The following is a 16,190-nucleotide window of genomic DNA, read 5'->3' as shown; positions in this document are numbered from 1 at the left end:
GGAACTAGTGCAAAAACAGAAACTAAGCTTTGATTTTATTTATCTTTAAAGTTCGAAAGGTGAATGAGAAGGGTTGCTTTTTGGTTAAAGAATTGGACCCCGAAGTTAAAAAAAAGGTGTGGCCGGTCATTGGAAAAAAGAGATAACGCTAAATCGTGTCATCAACAATTTACACACTGCACCAAGGGACCACTATTCCTAGGTATGAGTGATTTTTGCAGTGTATCATTGACCATATTGAACTAAATGGTAATAAATGATAAATAGATTTTGGCAAGGAGTATTGATTTTTCTTTTTTGGCTTACTCTTTCCTTAATTATGATATATATATGTATATGTATATATATATATATGTATATGTATATATATATATATATACATATACATATATATATATATGTATATATATACATACATATATATATACTATGTAGGTAGTGAAGGAGCCTCACTCTTTTTTTACATACAAATTTCATCCTTATCACTCTTTTTCTTCTTCTCTTTTTTTTTTAATTTTTTTATTCGGTATTTGATATCAATAGGTGCACTTTATTTGGTTTGGTATATATGAATTTTTTTCGCATAGTTTTATTTTCATAATTTCATTTTGGAATATTGTGTCAGTAGATATTCATCACACAGGTTTGGTAGCATATTATGTTATAAAAGCTTTATATAAAAGTTTATATAAATTGAACCAATAAGTTGACTCACGATACAAACATGCTTTAAGTATAAACCATTAGAAATAAAAAATAATAAAACTTAATTCAAAAATATATCAAAGTAGGACATTGCGTAACAGTTGTATTATTTATCTTAAACTTATATTGAAGTAAATAAATTACTAGAATTACTATAATGTATACTAGTTATTTATTGGTATTTTTTCAAACAAATTTTATATTGGTGGATGAAACATTATATGCTATTATTTAACTAATCCTTTCATTTTTAATAATTGTATTTTTATTCTTCTTTAAATTTTGCAGTTGTTGACTTTCATTACACACAAATCACAGTGTCTTCAAAGTTGAGGTAACATGAATATTATTTTATAGTTTCTTATTGGAAATGGTGTTAGTTTGAAGAATATATGTATGCATGTGAATTTTCCTTAGCTTTCTGTTTTAGAAATTAAAATTATTAGATTAGGAATAAGAGTCTTATTATTATATTGTATCTTGATTTCTATATAGCTAATATTATAGTAACTAACATGATAGCTCAAGAAAATATGGATCGGAAATGGATGTTTGCTAGTCGATTATCAAAAGAATATGAAGATGGGGTGAAAGAGTTTCATAGATTTGCAGTTGAGCATGCAAAAAACCCTAGTAGAATCATTTGTCCTTGCTTGAAGTGTTGTCATTCAAGGGTAGTGAACGCAGATGAGTTAGAAGCACATTTAGTATGCAACGGAATTGATAAAAGTTATTCATGTTGGACCAAACATGGTGAAAATCAAAAAAAATGATATAGCACATAATGGGCATGATAGCACAAGTTATGCACCACAAGAGACTGACACAACATATGACTTAGACCAAGTTGAGGAGATTGCAAACATTATTGAAGAGGATATGCGAGATTGTCCTCAAATGTTTGATAGGTTGACAATGGATGCAAAGACACCACTGTATAATGGTTGTACTAGTTTCACAAGACTATCAGCAGTGTTAAAATTATTCAATTTGAAAGCAGGAAATGGATGGTCTGATAAGAGCTTTACTGAATTACTGTCACTTTTGAAAGATATGCTACCACAAGATAATGTACTTCCTTGTCGAATGTATGAGGCTAAAAAAATGTTAAGCTCTATTGGTATGAGCTACGAGAAGATTCATGCTTGTCCAAATGATTGCATTCTTTTTCGAAATGAATATGCATCATTGGATAAATGTCCTAAATGTAGAGCATTACGCTACAAGAAAAATTCAGCACCGATGAAAGTGGTATGGTATTTTCCTATAATACCAAGATTTAGGCGCATGTATCATAATGCACAAGACGCAAAGAACTTAAGATGACATGCAGATGAAAGGATATGTGAAGGAAAGCTTCGACACCCTGCAGATTCTCCTCAATGGGCAAAAGTTGACTATGATTACCCTAATTTTGGAAAAGAACCAAGAAACCTACGTCTTGCTTTGTCTACGGATGGAATAAATCCGCATGGTATGCAAAGCAACTCGCATAGCACGTGGCCTGTGGTTATGATTATATATAACCTACCTCCATGGTTATGCATGAAAAGGAAGTTCATGATGTTGTCCATGTTAATTCCAGGCCCAAAACAACCAGGGAATGACATAGACATATACTTGGCACCTTTGATTGAAGACTTGAAGGATATGTGGAACGAAGGTGTAGTGGTGTATGATGGCTATATGGAAGAAAGTTTCCAGCTAAGAGCAATGTTGTTCGGCACAATTAATGATTTTCCAGCATATGGTAATCTATTTGGATATAGTATCAAAGGGAAGTGTGCATGCCCTATATGTGAAGATAATACAGATTGGGTGCGATTGGAACATGGTAAGAAAAATGTTTTTCTTGGTCATCGCAGATTCTTACCTTCAAAACATCGTTATCGAGGGTGGAAAAAAGCATTTAATGGAAGAATAGAAGAACGTAGACCTCCAGAATTGTTGTTTGGTGATAAAGTTTTTCATAAAGTAAAGAATATAAACAACAAATTTGGTAAAACTTTTGCAGCAGATCTAGTCACATCTGGGTGGAAGAAAAAGTCAATCTTTTTTGAGTTGCCATATTGGAAATCCTTGTATGTTAGACATTTCCTTGATGTTATGCATATTGAGAAAAATGTATTTGATAGTGTGATAGGTACATTGTTGAATGTTCCTGGAAAGTCTAAGGATGGCATCAATGCAAGGTTGGACCTACTTGATATGGGAATTAGAACAGAATTAGCACCAATAAAGAAAGGTAAACGTCAATATCTACCACCAGCAGCTTATACGCTATCTAGAAAGGAGAAACTTGTGTTTTGTAAGTTTTTGCAAGGAGTTAAAGTTCCAGAGGGGTACTCATCAAACATCAGAAACCTTGTATCTATTAAAGATCTAAAACTAAAAGGGTTGAAGTCTCATGACTGTCATATTCTCATGGAGCATTTGCTACCGATAGGCATACGTTCCATTTTACCTAAAAAGGTAAGATGGACCATAACTAAACTATGTTATTTCTTTAGAGCCATTTGTAGCAAAGTGATTGACACTGGAAAATTGCAAGCACTAGAAAGAGAAATTATTGTAACTTTGTGTTAGCTTGAAATGTTTTTCCCACCTTCTTTCTTTGACATAATGGTTCATCTTACCATTCATTTAGTTAAAGAGACACAATATTGTGGGCCAGCATATATGAGATGGATGTACCCAATGGAGCGTTATATGAAGATATTGAAGGGTTATGTGAAAAATCAATGTCGACCAGAAGGATGTATAGTGGAACGATATATACTTGAAGAAGCTATTGAGTTTTGTACTGATTACCTCTCTAATGTTGAATCAATAGGACTTCCAAAGTCTCGACACTTAGCAAGAACCTCAGGAGAGGGGATTACTGGAAAGACCATAATGACCATATCGAGGAAAGATTGGGAACAAGCTCAATTGTATATTCTACACAATGACGAAGAAGTTGAACCATATATTGAGAGACACAAAGCCATGCTAAAAAGATTAAATCCAACTAGGACTGACAGTTGGATAAGTAGAGAACACAATGCAACTTTTATACAATGGGTAAAAAGCCACATTTATGCAGAGTTAAATGTGAACTCCTCTAATATTTCTGACAGATTGAGATGGTTAGCAAATGGTCCAACTTTTCAAGTCTTCTCTTACAGTGCTTATATGATTAATGGGTACACATTTTGTACCAAAGAACGAGATAATCAAAGCACAATGCAAAATAGTGGTGTCACTTTGGTGGCTGAATCTATGCATATCTCAAGTGCTAAGGATAGAACTCCTATATATGCAAATATGTCGTATTTTGGGGTAATTGAACACATATGGGAGTTGGATTATAAAACATTTCAAATTCCCATATTTGGTTGCAAGTGGGTTGATAACAATAATGGAGTTCGACATGATGAGGCAGGGTTTATGCTTGTGAATTTTAATAAAGTGGGGTACAAGGATGAGCCATTTTTTTTAGCATCACAAGCGCAACAAATATTTTATGTCACTGATCCTGTTGATGTCAATTGGTCAATTGTTTTATTATCCAATAAAATAAATGAGCATCACAATGAAGATATAGAGGACGAAAATACAAATATTGAGGATGATCCTTTATATGACATATCATATGATGATGATCCAATAACAGATGATATCTTGTATAGAAGAGATGACCATGAGGAAGGGATTTGGATAAATCCATCATTTTGTATCAATAAGAAACCTAATCATTTAAAGTTGACTACAAAGAAGAAAAGGTTGGTTTACATTTATAACTTTATATTTTTATGTCTTTCCCTTTTTACCGATGCTAACCTTTTTTTAATCTCTTTTATTATAGGTAAATGACATCTCATAGTGAAGATGATAATCTTCCTCTTGAGGAAGCAAAATGGAAGAAAGGTGTTGTGATTATGAAGAAAATTATTCGAGCTAGAAGTGAAGGAAGAAAATTAGATGTAATGTATCTATTTGATCCTTTAATATCTTTTACTTTCTAGAAAAATAATATATGCTTATTCATGATATTAGGTTTCATGGAATGCAAGAGGTCAACCAATTGAACCTGGTGGCACAAACTTCATTAGTTATCTTGGATCCATTGTCCGTTCTAATGTTCCTATAACATGTGATAATTGGAAAGACTTGGCTTTGAGTTCCTATAAGGACATTATTTGGAATGATATACAAGTAAAATATATTATCCTTACTTATTTTAAAGTATGTGTTATGGTTGCCCAAACTTCTTTATGCTAATTTTTTTTCTTTTACAGTTAACTTTTAATATTGATACATGTCGTAAGAATTATGTATTAAAGGAGGCAGGTAAGTTGCTTAGGACTTTTAGAACTAACTTGGCCAACACTTATCTAAAGGATGAGAATGGAAATTACATAGAGAATCCTCCTACTGAGCCTCCTGAGAAGTATGCATCAATGATTAGTGAGGATGTTTGGAAAGACTTTGTTGCAAAACGTATGGATACAAGTTTCCAGGTAATCTATAATATTCAAATGCAATGTATTTATCCTTTGATTCATGTAGATAATATTACATTTACAATCTTTCTATATAGGAAAAGAGCTTAAAAAATAAGGAAAGAGCATCACACTCTAAGTACCCTTATAGAGGTTCACGTAAGGGGTATGCACGCCTAGAACAAGAAATGGTAAGTCAATATATCAATAAATAAACAATACATAACTTGCTAATATGATTTGTAACTAGGTTGATTATATTTCCCAAAACTTAGATAAAGGAATTGGGGTCAAATGTTAGTAATATTCCCCGTCAAGAATTATGGAAGCATGCTCGTGTGAATAAGGCTGGGGAAATTGAAAATGAAGATGTTCAGCAAGTTTGGAACAAATGTGTAAGTAATATCTTTTCATATTATATTTGTTTGTGTGTGATATGAGAATAAGTGTGATATGTTTGATTATTGTTTATTGTAGGTAATATTGTCACAAACTATACAGTCAGAAGAGATGAGTAATGCTCGCTCAGACATCCTTGCTCAAGCTTTATGTGTCCCAGAGTATCCAGGTCGTGTTAGGGCAACAGGATTTGGAGTCAGTCACAAAGATTATTTCCCGCCCAAAAAGCGTTATACACAACAAGACCATGATGCATTGACTACTCAAATGAAAGACATGGCTGAAAGAATGGCACGAATGGAGAATGAGATTAATTCACTTCGAAAGAAGGACACATCTAATAACATAGAAGAACCTGATATTGGTGTCAATAGTGGCCAAGGGAGTTGCACAATTTCATCAAATAGTTTTCCCGAGGTAACTAACTTTTCTACATTAGCGTAACTTGCTTATGTTAAATTTCTAATAGCTCTCTACATTTGGTCACTTTAAACATTATATCTTATAATTATATTTTATAATGTAGGGGGTCTCAAGTTGTAAATTGTTTGTATCATCACCATTACTTTGCTTGGTTGCCCATGGGAAACTGCATAATGTTAAAGGTGATACACTACATGGTAGATCTCTACCTAATGGTCATGTTAAAGTTAGTGTAGATATTGTTGTGGAGCCAAATGTATCCTTGCCTATACCTAATGCTGATGACGACATAATGACAATAGGACAAGCAATAGGTACATTTGTGGCATGGCCAATCAATCTTTTACAGGTTGTTGATGCGGTATGTTTGTCAAACCTTATTAATTCATAATTATTTATGAAAATATTTTATCTATAACCTAATTTTGTTTAATTGATGATGTTTTAGGATTCCACTCTATCTAAAAAGAAAAAGATTAATAATACGAATGAATCTATCGCACCTAAAAGAAAATGTCAAGGAAAAATGACAGTTCAACATATTCCTTGTAAAGTGATTCATCCCAATCTTCCTTAATGGTGCAACTACCTCTCTTCATATATGAAATTAAAGCCTACTGAGTCACTTTCGGCAATAGAAATAGAGAAAGACATATTTGGTTTTGATGAACATAAAGAAATCATTAATGCAGAAATTATTGGAGAAATTATTGACTATGCATGGCTTGGTGCAACTACAATTTCTATATATATCGGGTACAATATACTACTTTTTTATAATTGACTTTAATCTTTGGTGAGTAGCTTTTATGATTTTACTAACTTTTAATTCTTATATCTTTCTTTTGTATATCAAAAGAAAGAGAGAACTACCATAAGGGGTTCTTCTTTTTATCACCCCAAATAACAACACATGAACTACCAATGAAAGAGAGAATGCAAAAAATAGTGAGTATATTTCTTGACAATGGGGTGATTAATAAGTTTGTTCTTGCTCCTATCAATACAGGGTAATACTTTTTTCCTAACTTTATCAATAATGTATTATTTTCAAAGTTAGATGCACAAAATCTAATTTTGTTTATTCATTTCCAATTTTAGCCAACATTGGGTCTTGCTCGGAATCAATCTTAAAATGGAGATAATTTATTATCTTGACCCATTGGCGAAAGACATTAATATGAGGCAAGATTTGAAGAAGTTGTTTGACATGTAAGAATCTTCTTAATGTGATTCACACATATATATGTATAATTTTTGTATATATATTTTTTTACTTATGTATGCTTCATTTTTATTATTAACAAGGGTTATACAAACCTACCGAGCTCAAAGAGGGTCTATGGTTTCAAAGTCTAAGTTAAGCAATATCAAATGGACACCAATTAAGGTAAATTACAATTGTGTATTTGAAGATCAAATGATGTTGTTTTATTTGAAGGTTAATACCAATTGTATTGATGTTTTCTAGTGTCCAAAACAATCCAACGGCCATGATTGTGGGTATTACATTTGTCGATATATGAAGGAAATTGTCACATATTGTGAAGGAGGGACAATTCCAATAGATGTAAGTTATCTTAATTGTATGTATTATTCATTTGTAGTAGGATTTTGATTGACTAATTTTATTTTATTTTTCTTTGTTGTAGTATTTTCCTAGTTGCAGATGTCAACAATATTCTGACAATCAAATCATTGAAGTCAGGGAAGATTGGTGTTTTTATCTCATTAGTAAATGTTTATAGGTTAGTTGTATAATTCCTTATATAACAAAATAGGGAAGGTTAGGAACAATGTTTTGTCTAAAGTGTTTTGGCTCCACAGTCTAGCAAAAATGGAACATGATGGATGAGTACTACAAATATTAGTTTTTTTTGCTAATTTCTTTCATGTAATATTATACTTTTTTAAAAATATATAAACATCATTAAGTTTTTTGTGTAACTATGTAAGAATTTCAATGCCCTTTCATTTCAGTTTTGCTTGATTTCAAGTTCAAAGTTTTTATACAGGCATGTGAGTCGAAGAATAGAATGAACAAAAAATTAAATAAATTATAATAAAAAATAATCAAACCAATACACATCGCTTGTTTTAAAAAATGTTATCTATTGATGAATTGAAAAAGTGTTATCCATTAATGAAAAATAGACAATGTTTGTTTGAACAAGCGCTATCTGTTAATGAATTGAAAAAGCGCTACCTATTGATGAAAAACTACTCTCATATATCGCGCTTATTCAGTCAAGTGTTGTCTATGAGAGCTTTGATAGACATCATTTTGTAAAGAAAGTGCTATCTATTAAAAAATATATAGATAACGCTTGTTTAGACAAGCGCTATCTATCAAGTGTCATTAGACAACGCTTTTTTACAAGCGTTGTCTATTAATAGATACCGCTCCAATAGATAGCGCCTAAAAAGCGTTATCTATTAAGAAAAAAAAACGCTGTCTATTGCCAAATTTGGCGTAGTGTTGCCTTCATTGGTGAAAATGGTTCAACTTATATAGGAGCTTTAACCATCAGAATTACAAAAGACACATAAATTTCAATATCATCCCGCTTAAAGCTATTAATTAATGATCCACTCAAGCTAATAACGATCAGCTATTTAATGGTTGATTGTAACTGAATTTAAGGCTACCAAAAGTCATCCACAAACTTTGAGCACGGGTCCTCTTGATCTTCCAAAGGTTGGTTCTTAAGTTGGCATATGGACCCTTATTTCAACTTGAAGATAAAGCCAAACTAAAGTCCATTAATTGGTTAAGCACAAACACAATTTGGTCAGCCAATTTTACAAAGCATTGGACCCTTATTTAAATAAAAGAAACTGCATCAACACGGCGCATTAGTCATCCTCCATTTGACCCATATGCAATTCACATCATACCCTCCTTCTTCGAGAAGATTTGTCCCAAATCTTAAGACACTAGTTTTAGTGTAAGTTTATTATGATCTTGGGAAGGACTTTTATTTTTTCACAAGTTGAAACTAATGCTCTTCTTCCAGGATCAAATTCAACTTGATATTTGTTACTTTCCAATGGTTGCAATCCGTCGATAACATTTCTTGGCAACAGTACCCGACCTTGATATGTAACAATAAATAATTCCACGCATCGTGTTTGACGAGTTTGCCCCTTATCGACAAACCAAATGCATAATAAAGCACTATGAACAAGCTTCCTTTTTAAGCATGGAAGTTGGTGTGTTTCATTCACATGCTTATCCTTTTGTTCCTGTAAAATGACATCACAAACTGTAGTAGAGAAAACATAGACGAATAAACTTTCTCTAGTTCCATTTTTTTTTATTTTCCCTTCCTTCTGCAGTTTATATTACTTCTTTTTCTATTCTTTCTTTTTCTATTTTCTCCTTTAGCGTACGTTGATCCTTACTGACTTGTCTTGGTGTCATAAATTTCTACTTCTTTTGATGTCCCTCATGCCTTAAATAAAGCGAAGGTTCATCAAGATGAAGTGTTTTAAAACGAAGCCATGCCCATCCCAATGAAGATGACAAGAGTCCATAGGAGCAATATCACGTAATACTCTTTCACACATTGCCATGTAATGAATTTGATCCATGCTTGATCCAGATGAAAGGTTGCTGGTAACTAGAGTTTCTCCACCAATCTTTGGCTCACAAGATTGTTTTCGCTTCCGTAATCGAATGCAACTAAACATGGATGGCGTTCGGTTAAACACTTTGTATAATAAACTTCCTTTCCTATTCGAAATCTAGATAGCCAGGCTCTGAATACCAAATGATGTGAATCCACGGGGTTCAATTCGTTTGACTGATCTATCATTGTTGGAATGCTAAAAAGCAAGAAATTTGAGAAATTATTTAAAATGAGAAAATGGAAACATAAAAGAAGATGGAACGGAAATTGATAGACATCACACTTCCAAGAATGGAAGATACGCCTAAGAGTTGAAACACACAAAGGGATAAAGGACCTTTGATTAAACTCATGGATTCCTGAATCACTCAAGAACTTAGGAGAATCACTCTCAGTAAGATAGATGAGATAAAACTCGTTTATTTTCTGAATAAAACTCAGCTTGCTTTCATTGGTGAAAATGGTTCAAGTTATATAGGAGCTTTAACCATCAGAATTACAGAAGATACATAAATTTAAATATCATCCCGCTTAAAGCTATTAATTAATGATCCACTCAAGCTAGTAACGATCCGCTACTTAATAGTTGATTCTAACTGAATTTAAGGCTACCAAAAGTCATCCACAAACTTTGAGCAAAGGTCCTCTTGACGTTCCAAAGGTTGGTTCTTAAGTTGGCATATGGACCCTTATTTCAACTTGAAGATAAAGCAAAACTAAAGCCCATTAATTGGTTAAGCACATACCCAATTTGGTCAGCCAATTTTACAAAGCATTGGGCCCTTATTTAAATAAAAGAAACTGCATCAACACGACGCATTAGTCATCCTCCATTTGACCCATATGCAATTCACATCATACCCACCTTCTTTGAGAAGATTTGTCCCGAATCTTAAGACACTAGTTTTAATGTAAGTTTATTATGATATTGTGAAGGACTTTTATTTTTTCACAAGTTGAAACTAATTCTCTTCTTCCAGGATCAAATTCAACTTGATATTTGTTACTTTCCAATGGTTGCAATCCGTCGATAACATTTCTTGGCAACAATACCCCACCTTGATATTTAACAAAAAATAATTCAATGTATTGTGTTTGACGAATTTGCTTTTTATCGACGGACCAAATGCATAATAAAGCACTATGAACAAGCTTCCTTTTTAAACATGGAAGTTAATGTGTTTCATTCACATGCTTATCCTTTTATTCCAGTAAAATGACATCACAAACTGTAGAAAAGAAATCATTGACGAATAAACTTTCTCTAGTTCCATTTCTTTTTTTTCTTTTTTTTCCCTTCCTTCTGCAGTTTATATTACTTCTTTTTCTATTCTTTCTTTTTCTGTTTTCTCCTTCAGCGTACGTTGATCCTTACTGACTTGTCTTGGTGTCATAAATTTCTACTTTTGATGTCCCTCATGCATCAAATAAAGGGAACGTTCATCAAGATGGAGTGTTTTTAAACGAAGCCATGCCCATCCCAAATGAAGATGACAAGAGTCCATGGGAGCAATATCACATAATACTTCTTTCACACATTGCCATGTACTAAATTTGATCCATGCTTGATCCAGATGAAAGGTTGCGGGTAACTGCAGTTTTTCCACCAATCTTTGGGTCACAACATTGTTTTCGCTTCCATAATCGAATGCAACTAAACATGGATGGCCTTCAGTTAGACACTTTGTATAATAAACTTCCTTTCCTATTTGAAATCTAGATAGCCAGGCTCTGAATACCAAACGATGTGAATCCACAGGGTTCAATTCGTTTGACTGATCTATCATTGTTGGAATGCTAACAAGCAAGAAGTTTGAGAAATTATTTAAAACGAGAAAATGGAAACATAAAAGAAGATGGAATGGAAATTGATAGACATCACACTTCCAAGAATGGAAGATAAGCCTAAGAGTTGAAACACACAAAGGGATAAAGGACCTTTGATTAAACTGATGGATTCTTGAATCACTCAAGAACTTAGGAGAATCACTCTCACTAAGATAGATGAGATAAAACTCGTTTATTTTCTGAATAAAACTGAGCTTGCCTTCATTGGTGAAAATGGTTCAACTTATATAGTTGCTTTAACCATCAGAATTACAAAAGACACATATATTTCAATATCGTCCCGCTTAAAGCTATTAATTAATGATCCACTCAAGCTAATAACGATCCGCTACTTAATGGTTGATTGTAACTGAATTGAAGGCTACCAAATGTCATCCACAAACTTTGAGCAAAGGTCCTCTTGATCTTCCAAAGGTTGGTTCTTAAGTTGGCATATGGACCCTTATTTGAACTTGAAGATAAAGCAAAACTAAAGCCCATTAATTGGTTAAGCACAAACACAATTTGGTCAGACAATTTTACAAAGCATTGGGCCCTTACTTAAGTAAAAGAAACTGCATCAACACGGCGCATTAGTCATGCTCCATTTGACCCATATGCAATTCACATCATACCCTCCTTTTTCGAGAAGATTTGTCCCGAATCTTAAGACACTAGTTTTAACGTAAGTTAATTATGATGTTGTGAAGGACTTTTATTTTTTCACAAGTTGAAACTAATTCTCTTCTTCCAGGATCAAATTCAACTTGATATTTGTTACTTTCCAATGGTTGCAATCCGTCGATAACATTTCTTAGCAACAGTGCCCCACCTTGATATGTAACAATAAATAATTTCATTCATTGTGTTTGACGAATTTGCTTCTTATCGACGGACCAAATGCATAATAAAGCACTATGAACAAGCTTCCTTTTTAAACATGGAAGTTGGTGTGTTTGATTCACATCCTTATCCTTTTGTTCCTGTAAAATGACATCACAAACTGTAGGAAAAATAAAATTGACAAATAAACTTTCTCTAGTTCCATTTCTTTTTCTTTATTTTCCCTTCCTTCTGCAGTTTATATTACTTCTTTTTCTATTCTTTCTTTTTCTGTTTTCTCCTTCACCCTATGTTGATCCTTACTGACTTGTCTTGGTGTCCTAAATTTCTACTTCCTTTGATGTCCCTCATGCCTCAAATAAAGGGAACGTTCATCAAGATGTAGTGTTTTAAAACGAAGCCATGCCCATCCCAAAAGAAGATGACAAAAGTCCGTGGGAGCAATATCACATAGTACTTCTTTCACACATTGCCATGTACTGAATTTGATCCATGCTTGATCCAGATGAAAGGTTGCTGGTAACTGGAGTTTCTCCGCCAATTTTTGGCTCACAACATTGTTTTCGCTTCTGTAATCGAATGCAAAGGCCTTCGGTTAAACACCTTGTATAATAAACTTCCTTTCCTATTCCAAATTTAGATAGCCAAGCTCTGAATACCAAATGATGTGAATCCACAGGGTTCGATTCGTTTGACTGATCTATCATTGTTGGAATGCTAACAAGCAAGAAATTTGAGAAATTATTTAAAACGAGAAAATGGAAACATAAAAGAAGATGGAATGGAAATTGATAGACATCACACTTCCAAGAATGGAAGATAAGCCTAAGAGTTGAAACACAAAAAGGGATAAAGGACCTTTCAGTAAACTCATGGATTCTTGAATCACTCAAGAACTTAGGAGAATCACTCTCACTAAGATAGATGAGATAAAACTCGTTTATTTTCTGAATAAAACTCAGCTTGCCTTCATTGATGAAAATAGTTCAACTTATATGGGAGCTTTAAGCATCAGAATTACAAAAGACACATAAATTTCAATTACAACCCACTTAAAGCTATTAATTAATAAACATGGAAGTTGGTGTGTTTCATTCACATGCTTATCCTTTTGTTCCTGTAAAATGACATCACAAACTGTAGAAGAAAAAACATTGACGAATAAAGTTTTCATCATATTTTTCTCTAGTTCCATTTCTTTTTCCTTATTTTCCCTTCCTTCTGCAGATAATATTACTTCTTTTTCTAATCTTTCTTTTTCTGTTTTCTCCTTCATCCTACGTTGATCCTTAATGACTTGTCTTGGTGTCATAAATTTCTACTTCTTTTGATGTCCCTCATTTCTCAAATAAACGGAACGTTCATCAAGATGGACTGTTTTAAAACAAAGCCATGCTCATCCCAAAAGAAGATGACAAGAGTCCATGGGAGCAATATCACATAATACTTCTTTCACACATTGCCATGTACTGAATTTGATCGATGCTTGATCCAGATGAAAGGTTGCTGGTAACTGGAGTTTCTCCTCCAATCTTTGGCTCACAACATTATTTTCGCTTCCGTAATCGAATGCAACTAAATATGGATGGCCTTCGGTTAAAAACTTTGTATAATAAACTTCCTTTCCTATTCCAAATCTAGATAGCCAGGCTCTGAATACCAAACCATGTGAATCCACAAGGTTCGATTCGTTTGACAGATCTATCATTGTTGGAATGCTAACAAGCAAGAAATTTGAAAAATTATTTAAAACAAGAAAATGGAACGGAAATTGATAGACATCACACTTCCAAGAATGGAAGATAAGCCTAAGAGTTCAAACACACAAAGGGATAAAGGACCTGTGATTAAACTCATGGATTCTTGAATCACTCAAGAACTTAGGAGAATCACTCTCACTAAGATAGATGAGATAAAACTCGTTTATTTTCTGAATAAAACTCAGCTTGTCTTCATTGATGAAAAACGTTCAACTTATATAGGAGCTTTAACCATCAGAATTACAAAAGACACATAAATTTCAATATCAACCCGCTTAAAGGTATTAATTAATGATCCACTCAGGCTAATAATGATTCGCTACTTAATGGTTGATTGTAACTGAATTTAAGGCTACCAAAAGTCATCCACAAACTTTGAGCAAAGGTCCTCTTGATGTTCTGATGAAGGATTGACCCCAACCAAGGATGAAGGCACATGCTTAAGAAGACTAAGCATGTTCAGAAAGGAAGTTCACTAATCCTTCATCCCTTTTCATTTGTGTTTATTATTTTTGATTCCCAAAGTTGACTTAGTTGAATCAACTTTAGTTGACTTGTTGACCTTTGACTAGGTTTGACTTATTGACTATAGTTGACTTGACTTAAGCCAACATGCTAATCTATGTTTATTTGCTTTGTAGGTTAATTAGGAGTAAGAAAGCAATGCTAGGTGGCGCATGGTGATTGGGGAGCATAAATGATGTGGAAGAGAGAGTAAAGCAAAGGCATAAAGCATAAAGTAAAAGGCATGAAGCAAGTGTACCTATGTACCTTTGGTCTCCTTTGTTTTTAGCACTCTTTGGCCACTTTTTGGAGACATATGAGACACATTCTTTGTCTCCTTTTGTGCTAGAACGAAATTAGCCTTGCACACACCATAGCTAGCTCTTTTGTCTCTCATTTTTTGTAACCTTATTTGACCTAGTTTCTAGAAGCTAGGGTTAGGTTTTTGTAGAGACATCCTTAGGTATCTTTTATTTGCTTAGAGGCCCCTAAACTCTTCTATATAAGGGGTGCTCCTAGACATGTAAAAGGGTTGAACATTTTGAAGTAAAAACACTCTTGTGTCTCAACCATTTGTGAGAGTTTCCTCCCTTGGGAGTGAAACTTTTAAGCCTTATCTTGCATAGCAAGTGGCGGCACACATCCACTCATCTTCAAGGTTGTCATGGCTTCTAGCCTAGCCTTGTAGTGGCGTGCTTCTCACATTTTTACCATTTCTTTCCTTTCCATTTTATGTTTTCTTCTTCCTTTAATTGTTCTTGGTTTTCTATGGTTTATGTGCCTTCCATTTCCTTTTTGTTTTGAATCAATCCATCATCTTCTTCTCTTGAGCTTTGTGAAAGGAACCTTCACATCTAGATAGCTTGCTATCTTAATGTCCAGTGGGGATTTCACTTAGCTTTCTTAATCAACTCACACCATATTCAATATTCTTAAAAAGGAACAAGATAATCCTTCATCAATTGGTATCTAGAGCCTAGGTTATCTTGAATATGGTGTTTTTCATGTGCTAACCTTGTCTTGTTGTAGCTATCTTTGTATGGTTCAAATCCACTTCCATTGCACACAAAAACAATGCTGGCAGAAACTGTTCACGATTTTAAAATATTAAACTGCACCTGCTCAGTGGTCCAAAAGTAACTTTCTTTATATCAAAAGAAATCTCTTTGAGTCTAGTTTCTAAAAAAAAAGAATTAATTCATTTGGAGTTCTGTGGAGAGAGTTATGATCAAATGAGTGAGCAAAGGTCAGAGCTGCCGAGAATACGAAAAACAACGTTTTCAGGTTATGTTGTGGCAATTTTGGCTTCGGTTTTGTGACTTTTTTGCTCCTAAATGTGGTTGGATAACATGTCTTTTGATGCTTAGTCTTTGATCCTCAAATCCATGAGTTTAAATGCATGATAGCTACATGTTTGTGTCTTTGTGTATGTCATGTTGAGTCTTTAAATGTGTCTAACTTTTGCTTGAGTCATATGTCATATGCTTCTTTGAGTTTTCTTATTCTTGTTTCTAAGTATTTGAGCTATTGCATGAGATCTATGCCTTTTGTTGTAGCATGCTCCTTGAAATTGATTTTGACCTAATTTTTAAGGAACTAAGTGTTCAAGACAC

The 16,190-nt window shown here is 33.6% G+C and overlaps 1 protein-coding gene across 2 annotated transcripts; it reads left to right on the top strand.

Moving 5' to 3' along the window:
- Positions 1–990: 990 nt before the first annotated feature.
- LOC114172640 lies at positions 991–7,910 on the top strand. 2 transcript variants are annotated; one of them, XM_028056976.1, is made up of 6 exons: positions 991–1,039; positions 1,228–1,648; positions 7,150–7,223; positions 7,320–7,401; positions 7,483–7,581; positions 7,664–7,910. In XM_028056976.1, exons 2-6 carry the CDS (start codon positions 1,625–1,627, stop codon positions 7,757–7,759), a joined length of 375 nt encoding a protein of 124 aa, XP_027912777.1. In that variant the 5' UTR covers positions 991–1,039; positions 1,228–1,624; the 3' UTR covers positions 7,760–7,910. The 2 variants fall into 2 exon arrangements, with proteins under 2 accessions (XP_027912777.1, XP_027912778.1); XM_028056977.1 differs by lacking the exon at positions 991–1,039 and having other exon boundaries at positions 1,051–1,648.
- The last annotated feature ends 8,280 nt before the right edge of the window (positions 7,911–16,190 follow it).

This window comes from Vigna unguiculata, unplaced genomic scaffold, assembly GCF_004118075.2.
Source record: "Vigna unguiculata cultivar IT97K-499-35 unplaced genomic scaffold, ASM411807v1 contig_643, whole genome shotgun sequence".
Classification (NCBI taxonomy): Eukaryota; Viridiplantae; Streptophyta; class Magnoliopsida; order Fabales; family Fabaceae; genus Vigna; species Vigna unguiculata.
This window is presented reverse-complemented; position numbering and strand designations above follow the sequence as displayed.

Bases quoted from the DNA above. Each gene is read 5' to 3' on its own strand.
- LOC114172640 (XM_028056976.1), top strand. From the start codon at position 1,625: ATGCAAAGACACCACTGTATAATG. The intron at 1,649-7,149 runs GTTGTACTAGTT...AATCTTAAAATG, and splicing joins AAAGACACCACTGTATAATG to GAGATAATTTATTATCTTGA. The intron at 7,402-7,482 runs GTAAATTACAAT...GATGTTTTCTAG, and splicing joins TCAAATGGACACCAATTAAG to TGTCCAAAACAATCCAACGG.